We start from the raw sequence: 9,809 nt of genomic DNA, 5'->3' as shown, positions 1-9,809 counted from the left end.
TGTGTGGCCGTTGATTATGATCCCTAGCTTGGAGGCAGCCCGATCCTGCTGTTAATGACATTCTTTGAAGATTTTCCTATTTATCTACTCCCTGCCACCCGGAACTAGTGGTTCGAAGTAGGTACCCCCTAGCTTGAAATTATTAATCCCTATTGTTTTATAAAGAAATATTAGAACAAAGCCTATGTCTATACTGTGATCTAGATGCCTAAGGGTACCCTCTTACAAACCCCTCTAAATCCCACCAAGACCTAATTAAGGGCAAAAGTGTAATAAACTAGTCAGATTAGGGTGACACCTGTGGGCTAGGCGAGATATACTAAGGAGAGAGCACAAGGAGTTGGTTCACTTTGATACAGCGACTAACACTTAAGGAGTGTAAGTCGGGCCCTAGAGGAATCCCCCTCTATATACGGCCGGACTTGGTGCCGAATCCCATAGCCAATACGGCAATAGATCTGCATGATCCTCAATATAGTGTTTCCTTTGTCTTCCTTGACAAAAAGAGTTACCCCTAGAATTCCAAGAATTCTAAGATATTTTTGATTCCTCTGCCGTAACTACACTACCCCTAATCAAAGATATAGACCACTCTATTAATATCCTCCCGGGCGAAACGCCCCCCTATAGGCCTATATATCTACTGTCCTAGAATAAACTTATAGTACTCCGTGACTATATTAACAATAATCTTAAAAATAAGAGGATCTGCTTATCCAAGAGCCCTGCCGGGGTATCTATCTTATTTATACCTAAAAAGGATAGTAGCCTCCGGCTCTATATGGATTATCAAGGACTTAACTACATATCTGTCAGCAATTCAGGCAGATTGTGTGCCTGGATTCCTGGGATGAAAAGTGGCCCTTTTTGATCCAAAGGTTATGCTGACTAATTCATCCCGCGATCAAACATTTCCGTTGCGAAATGAATGATATGGTTTTGATCTGATCTATCAGATCAAAGATGATCTTCTCTCGTCCGAGAAGATCCGCAACCCGAGCCCCGTTGTTAGGATCAATGGTTGCAAGATGAGATGAAAGGACTCGATTATTTCGGATTCCGTAGCCCTTTCGTCCCATATCCTGAGACCTTTGGTCTCATGTTTGTTTAGTCTAAAGTTCTATAAAACCTGATCTTACCCCTTAGCTAGTTTAGCATCGAATTCAATCGTTTTTGGATCAGTTGTATCTTTGTTTGATTCTTTCCTTCCATTCCATCCTAAGTTCGGATCCAGCTTGGTCGTATGTCATTCCATCTGATCCGTGTTGTCTGATCTTTTGGTCTTATCTTTACCCTTTCCTCCGAAGGGTTCCCTGTAGCTTGGTGCCCCTGTTCAGCTGACATCCTCTGCGTGACGTCATCACCTTTGGTCCTGTCTTCCCCACGCTGAAAGTTATGAGCCCGGTTACGCTACCAAGCTAGAATTAAGACGAAACGTTTTTTTTTTCCGTCTGATATCCCCCGTTTGATCTGAAAGATCATCTTGTTTTATCCTGTTTTACACCATCTTGTTACCCCTTATTTGTTGTTCCTTAATCTTGTCTTTTCATAATGTCTTCCAAACCTGCGACCGTACAGCTTCGAGTTCAGACCATTCTCACTACATCAGACCAATGGATCACGTGGTTATCAAACATTCAGGCAATTGCCAATTTGTCTGATGTCTGGAAATATATTGATCCGGAAGTTGCTTATCCCCCTCAATTGGGACCAAAGCCACAACTTCTTTCCGTACGAGATGTTTACCCGAACTACGACAAACCTTCAGACCAAAAACTTGGGACGAAAAGCGCCAGTGATCAGACGAAATCCTTTCTGTCTGAAGATGCATACCTTGCGGCGAATCCCGAGCAAGCCCGAACCTTCTTTGGCCTGGAAGGTCGAAGCAAACGTACTATCGATGATTGGAAAGAGACCAAACTTGCCCTCGATAATATTTTCATCACAATTCTGAACACCGTTTCATCTGATATCCGGAAGCTCTTTGGATCAGAGTCAAACAGTCATGTGATTATGAGATCACTATATGAGCGTTTTAATCCCGACTCTATCCTCCGAAGTCAGCGGATGGCTGATAGATGGATTGGTCTTCGTACCATCCCAAGATCAAACATCATGAAATGGTTGGACCAATGGGAATCGACCTATGTTGAGGCGAAAACCCTACAAATTGTTGAAATGGGAACTGAAAAGAAAGTTTGTCTTGATTTTCTCCGAACTATTACTGTTTTATCTGATTCTTTTGCTACACATTGGAAGTTTTCTCTGATGAATCTCCCTGATTCATCCGATCAAATCTCTTTTCTCCGATTATTGAGGATCTACCGAGATCATATCTTATCTTCGACTATTCGTCTGAACAAGTTCTTGTCTAATGCTACATTCAAGGGCGAAGATGACTCATCCCAGACATCGGACGAAAAGGAGAAGAAAAAGGGACCAAACAGAGGTTTTCTGGTTCCTGCCCATGTGGAGAAGGCAAACATTCATTTGTTAATTGTCCTGTCCTAAATCCTGCCAAGAGACCAGATGGATGGAAGCTATCAGATGAAACTAAGACTAAGTTTGACACAGCGATGGAGAAGAGCTCGACCCTGAGAGCTGCGATGAAAAGAGCCAAAGAACGAATTTCTTCGGACCAAAAGTCAGCTGACCCTGTTGGATCAGCTGAAACATCGGACGAAAAGGGACATATGGTTGGGATGACTCTTTCATCTAAAAAGTCACCACTTGATGAGATGAAAACCCTTGCAGCGAGTCTGCCGATTTCGAACGCCACGAATCATGTGATTAGACCAAATGAGGTCTGGGCGTACGATACTGGATCAACATTGCATATCTGCAATAATATTGATCTTTTCTCCGACATTCAGCCTTATGCAGCTGATGTTTGCGTTGGAGATACGACGACACCGATAGTTGGGATCGGAACTGTTTTGGTCCGACCTACTGAATCTTTGGATGGAAAGCCACTAACCCTTCTGAAAGTGGGTTATTCCCCTGGTTTTCATCTGAACCTGATATCTGCATCGATTGCAGAACGTTCGAAATTGTTCCTGAATGGACGAAAGCGAACCCTTGAGACATCGGATGGAACGCCTGTTTGCCGTTTGAACCGAAGATCCGGTGTCTACCTGATAAGATGGGATGGAACAGCTGATGGTCTACCGTCTGACCTTTCTGCCAGCACACGAGTTGCTGTCAAACAGCTGACATGCCCTATATCCTCTGAAAAGCCCTTTCATCCGATGGAAGGCAAGAAAGACCCCATTGGTCTTAAAATTTCACATCAAAAATCGGAGGGTGCAACGATCCATGCACTTTCATCCTATTCTCGACCTGAAAAACCTACGTCACGTGATGTTTGGCACCAAAGACTTGGCCACATCGGACAAGAGACCCTTGACAAGCTTATCGGATCAACCACTGGAGTCCGGATCGATCAGAACTTGACATCAGATGAAACATGTGAAACATGTAAGTTATCTGATTCTTACCGACAGTTGTCACGTGTTCCGATCGAACGCCATGGCTATCCATTCGAAGCTATACACTGGGACTTAGTGTTTGTCAAACAAGGAATTGATGGGATGAAATATTTGTCACACTGTGTTTGCCCTGTGACGAAATACCAATTTGCGAAGGCAATCAGACGAAAGGTTGCATCACCTGACACTTTACATGAGATGATTGCACACATTGAGTTGCAATATGGGACGAAAATCAGACGAATCCACATCGACAATGATACGACGTTACCTAATTTCATCAAACACATGTCACGTGATGGGAGGGTGGTTGAATCTACCCCAATAGATCAGCCCGAACAGAACCCATATGCAGAACGCTATGGAGGCCTTATCGTCCAATTATCACGCCGTTTCATCCAATGTTCTGGGTTACCAATATCTCTTTGGCCCTATGCTGCCGCCTGCGCAGTATATGTGATGAACAGAACCCCGCGCCGCACTTTGGGATGGAAGACCCCTCATCAAACTTTGTGGGACCGATTGGACCAAAAGCCTGGTCATATGACTGAATTACCGGATTTATCCAATATCCGAGTGTTTGGGTGCAAGTGCTATGTACGGATCATCAATATTCCGCGCCTGGATAAGATGAAAGTACGAGCTCAAATTGGCTATTTGGTTGGATATGTTTCATCCAATATTTGGTTGATCTGGTTACCTCGAGGAAAAGTGATTAAAGCCCGTGATGTGGAATTCGACGAAACCTCTTTCTACAAACATCATGAAAGATGGGATGAAAAGGGTGCGCCCTTGTATGATGATTCGATGAAAGTGGTCGATTACCTGGATATCTCCGAATACACAACATTCCGGGATCAATTGGACCAAAGCGAAACATCAGATGAAAATGTGTTTGACACATTTCCAGAGAACCATGACGTTATGGGAGATCTGGACGAAAATGAGCAAGTATTGGATGAAAACAGTTCATCCGAAGAAGAGACTTGCGACGAAAAAGAAGAAGATCAGATTATTGGAGATCAACCGGATACTCCCCCGCAATCTGATAAAGAAGGATCACCTGACCCTAAGGATCCTTCTTACCCGAACTTACATCAGGCAGATAACAATTCATCTGATCTTAGACCTATGGGACGAATCGAGGTTCAGATCAATAACAATGGGATAAATCAAGATGAATATCCATTGTACGAACCACCTTATCATGACCGAGACTATGATATTGAGATGATTGACCCTGGTGCCCTGAAGAGATCTTTGGATGAAAGCCCTGATGATACACCGGATGAAAAGCGTGCTCGAATAGCAAACTTTTTACATGCCTACAATGTTGCGATGAAAAGCCAGCCAAAGAAAGTCCACGTGACAAGTGTCCCCCCCGCCGCCTGAATTTTGGCATTTGGTCGCAAGTCACCCTCATAAACGTGACTTCGAAGATGCGATGAAAGTTGAATTTGCCAAAATGAATCAGATGGAAGCCTGGGAACCAGTCAAAATTGAGATGATTACAGCCCAATGTTCAGATGAATGTGCTGAATCTGATGGACCAAAACGCTGTGCACGACATCAGATGATACCTTTGCGATGGGTCTTTGACTATAAATTGGATGAAAAAGGCTTTATTATCCGATTTAAAGCCCGATTATGCGTCCGAGGCGACATGCAACGATTGGATGATCAAGACTCAAGCACATCAACCCTTACATCCCGTTCTTTCCGATGTTTGATGGCAATCACTGCTGCGTTTGACCTGGAAACTTTTCAGATGGATGCTGTCAATGCATTCCTAAACAGCAAATTGGACGAAAAGGTTTTTGTCCAATACCCACCGATGTTCGGACGAAAAGGTTACTGTTTACGTCTGAAAAGAGCTGTCTATGGTCTGAGAATTGCAGGGAAGAAGTGGGAAGATGATGTCAAGAAGATGCTTTCCGCACTTGGCTTCATCCCATCTCCAGAGGATCCTGCACTATATTCGGATGAAAAGATGGTTATTCTTGTGTTTGTTGACGACTTTCTTGGCATTTATCCCAAGTCTGCTGCTCCACATGCAGAAAAGATGAGACGAAAGCTTAAAGAGGCTTTTGAGATGAAAGACTGTGGAGAACTCACCCAATTCATCGGAATTCGTGTGACACGTGATCGACCTACCAGACGACTTTGGATCGATCAAACATCTTACATCGAACGAATGGCTGCCCGATATGATATCCCGCAACCAAAACGACCCGCGTCGGCTCCGCTTCCGACAAACTTCAAACTTGATATTCTTCCATCTGATGTTGTTCGGTCTGATATCTCATATTGTCAGTGGTCCGGCGCGTTACGCGTGTAGATATTGGACCACTGCGGCCATATACTCTAGCTCTCACTTGCACGTGGAGATCCTTCCCTCCTCACGCTTCCTTCAATACGTGTTTCTGGCCTTCTTCACTCGTAGACATCCAAATCCAAATCCTCCAACAGGTTATGAGCCCGGCAGCACATACCTGACACCTGATACTTGATCACCGTCACGAGCGAATACAACAGAAAACACCTCGCCGGCCCTGAGCGTCGGGCCGGATCTCTTACTTTACTTCATATCACCCACCACCAAAGACACACACTCTCCGGCACGCCGACATGGCGGATCGCCACAATTTTGATGGAGACGATGATGATGCAGATGGATGGGGTGCAGAACTATTTCGGACAGCAGAAAACAGGACACAAGCGGATCGGTTGCCGACGAAGACAATCACTTATCCGAAGCTGACCACCTGTCTAAATAGCGATGAGAACTTCGAAGAATGGGACAAAGATCTTCGGCTGATTCTAGCAAAGGATGGTCTATTAGACCTGATTGACGTGAATATTCCCAGACCGACAAAAGACATTGAAAATGAGAATGCTATGAGATGGAGGGATATCTCTGCCGACATGGCTGTGTGGTTGAAAGACAACATCATCCCCGAACTATGGCAAGAACTCGAAATATTGACTACCCGTGTGAAGAGAGGCTACGCAGATACACTCTACAAAGAGATTGTGAAGCTAGTGGAGAAACATAACACACTGGCAAGAGCGAAAAGAATTAGAGCCTGCCGCCTGATGTCAAGTTCTGACTTCCCCCTAAAGTCTCACTATGTCCGTGCATACATACACAACGTTATTGAGCTCCGGAAACAAGGAATGGGGCCATCCCCATACTGGGCGTTTATTACTATGCTTGACGAGGTACCGGATAAGGTTAGAGAGAAGTGGTATGAGAAGCTAGACCAAGAGGATATCAACCCGAACGATTTCACCGATACAATGTTAATCCAACACTCAAAGAGCATTCGACAGCAGCTAAGGCTGAATGATGAAGATGGCGCTGTTCCCGCGATGCAGGCAACCGGCCGAGACCGCAAAGACAAGAATAAGGACAAGGAAAAGGATTCTAAGCCATACAGAACACCTCCAAAGGACAAGACAGAAAAAGAATGGGTCGAAATCGTCAGAAAGAGAAAAGACAACAGATCTAGAGGGTGTGGACATTGCAATCTCAAAGGCCATAAGGCCAAAACATGCTGGTATCTATATCCGTGGCTACGACGTAAAGGATGGACTCTATTGGATAAATACTGGGCTTACAAACCTGGTCTGGACTGCGAGATATGTAAACCTCTATCAGAGACTAAGTCTACAGAAGAAACTTCTCTACCACCACCCCCTACAGCAGCAACAGCCGTAGCTGCGATAGCTACAGACGCCTATCTTGATAATGTCTATAACCGCCACTACCATGCGATAGCTATTGAAACAGCTAATTTGATGATCCCTGATGATCCCTATGATGAATACATACAGTCAGTTTACAATCGTGCATGCATCTCTCAGAACGAAGAGATGTTCGATCAACAGGATGAGATTCTGGATGAAATTGCAGATATGGCTGTGGACCAAACATCCCCTTTAAAACAAGGCTTATCAAGTGATCCGGACACCGAAGAAACTCTTATTAAGATCCTAAATGAATTGGGAGCACAGCAATGGCTCCTAGACACGGGCTCAGGCAATCATTTGTGCACAAAAAGAGATTGGATATTCGATTACGTCGAGTTCAAGGATGGTATTAAATATGAATGGGAAACCTCCTGTCCGGGAAACAAAGGGACTGCATGCGGATATGGCAAAGTTAAAATCACCTTATTACAGGATGATAACAGCCTACTGGATGTCATAATTCCAGTTATGTACTCTCCAGGTATGAAATATAACCTGTTGGGAGCTTGTAAACTACGCCGTGACATGCAATTCGCCTACAACGATGACACTTACGCCCTACATGACAGAGCCTCAAAGGCAGTAGTGGGACGCGTTTTCTTTCACTCAGGAGTGCCGTTTCTCAAACACAAAGACTGTGGCTTACAACAAATTGGCCTCTCCATGGCAAGTATTTCAGCCGAAATAGCCCACCGCCGTCTTGGACATGCTGGTGCCCCGAAAATAAAGGCCACTGAGAAGGATCTTGACGTCGAAGTGGACCATTCAGAACCATTTAATTGCACCGCATGCAAGCTTGGAAAATCAAAGAAAAGAATCTCTCGCATACCACAGGTCCGTGCAACACGCCCAGGACAGATGATCCATGCAGATCTACAACAAATCCGCCCACAGGCTCTTGGTGGCTACAATTATGCTCTAATCATGACAGATGACGCTACCAGATGTCGATTTACGTGTCTTTTAAAACATAAGGATGAAGCTTCTCACGAGATGATTAAATTCGCTACGCAAATCAAGAATGACACTACCGCCTATCCGCAGGTGTGGAGATGTGATGGTGGATCAGAGTTCTATAAGTTCACAACATGGGCAAAAGAAAATGGACAACGAATTGAGCCTTCCGCCCCCTATGCACAGCAGCAGAATGGTCTTAGCGAGATATCAGGTGGCTACATCGTACAGACTGGACGGACAATGGTTATCGACGCCGAAGCCCCAGAATACATGTGGGGAGAGGCTATTTTGACAGCAACCTACATCATTAACCGGCTACGCCAAGCCCCTGGCTCACCATCTCCGGCAGAGCTATGGAATAAAGGCATAAATTGCAGAGAGCAGCCAACGTCACTAGCTCATCTCTGTGTCTGGTATTGCAAAGCTTATGTGAATATCCCTCCAGAGCGGCGTGTGAAGAGCCAAAAGATACGTCCACGTGCATGGCTAGGCCACCTCGTAGGCTATATTGGAGAGAATAGTCACCAATTCCGTATCTATGACCCCTACACAAAGAAAGTGTCAATCCACCGAGATGTTATGTTCTGGGAGACCAAATCTGATACCCTGGTAGCTGGTGTTGAGGAGATCAAGATCTCTCAGCTAGGAAATGAGCAAATCAACCGTCAAATTGTAACAGGAGCAGTGAAAGACATAGACAGAGAAGATATTGCCCGCCTGACAGAGCTCTTGAAAGGTGCTCGCAATACATACAAGTCTCTACACCGTGAGATAAGCCGCTTTTATAACAATCAAAACAAAACAAATAAGGATCTCGAAGCCGTAGCTCACATACATCAGCAACGTACAGATATGTTGGAAAGACGAATTAAAGACCTTACTAAATAGCTATAGCAGTACTATAAGGAGACACCAGCGATAGTGACATTAGAGTCCTTAACACCTGAAGTAATTGGACAATTCCCCCAAACAAATACGCCTCTTAGAGAAAAGAAAAAATTCCATAACGAAATCTCTGGAGGATTTAACGCAGACGAATATAATGATGATGACCAGACACCAACACCAACTCCACAAACAACGACTAGTCGGTCTCAGTCAACAACTAGTCAGACCCAATCAGAAACTGAGCAAGCTCCAAGACGTTCCGGACGTGTCACAAGGGAACCGAAGCGCTTTGGAAACTTCGAAAATTGGAAGGATCTTGGCAGAAGCGTCTCTCAACCACCGCAAACTGATGGTGCAGACGATTTCGACTACATTGCAGGCCTTGAAAGTGCAATTGCGATGGCAGCTTTTACAGATAATGATGATGATTATGGCGAATCAAGACCTGAGACGGCAAAGAAAAAGGACTGGCAGATTAAGCGACCTACCACCTATAAGCAGGCTATCACCACTCCAGAAGCCTCATTTTGGTAAGCTGTAATGGATGAACAAGTGTCGAAATTGGAAGCTGCAGGTGCCTGGATCGAGGTGGATGAGATAACAAAGCCAAAACATTTGCAAGTTCTACCAGGGAAATGGGTCTTTAACACCAAGACAGACAAAGATGGCTATATCACACGCTATCGAGCCAGATGGGTAATCTGTGGCAACAGACAACGTCCC

At 44.7% G+C, this 9,809-nt stretch overlaps 1 protein-coding gene across 1 annotated transcript; it reads left to right on the top strand.

The window, feature by feature from the left end:
* Positions 1-1,551: 1,551 nt before the first annotated feature.
* N7483_001744 (GAG-pre-integrase domain-containing protein) lies at positions 1,552-4,880 on the top strand (the record flags this gene model as incomplete). Its single annotated transcript, XM_057085181.1, has 3 exons — positions 1,552-2,449; positions 2,575-3,477; positions 3,565-4,880. The coding sequence occupies 3 exons, from the start codon at positions 1,552-1,554 to the stop codon at positions 4,878-4,880; spliced, it is 3,117 nt and encodes a 1,038-aa protein (XP_056951330.1).
* Between the last annotated feature and the right edge of the window lie 4,929 nt (positions 4,881-9,809).

The sequence above is a fragment of the Penicillium malachiteum genome (genome assembly GCF_028827825.1).
Source record: "Penicillium malachiteum strain IBT 17515 chromosome Unknown utg000001l:1.0-8184562.0:1.0-8186909.0, whole genome shotgun sequence".
Classification (NCBI taxonomy): Eukaryota; Fungi; Ascomycota; class Eurotiomycetes; order Eurotiales; family Aspergillaceae; genus Penicillium; species Penicillium malachiteum.
This window is presented reverse-complemented; position numbering and strand designations above follow the sequence as displayed.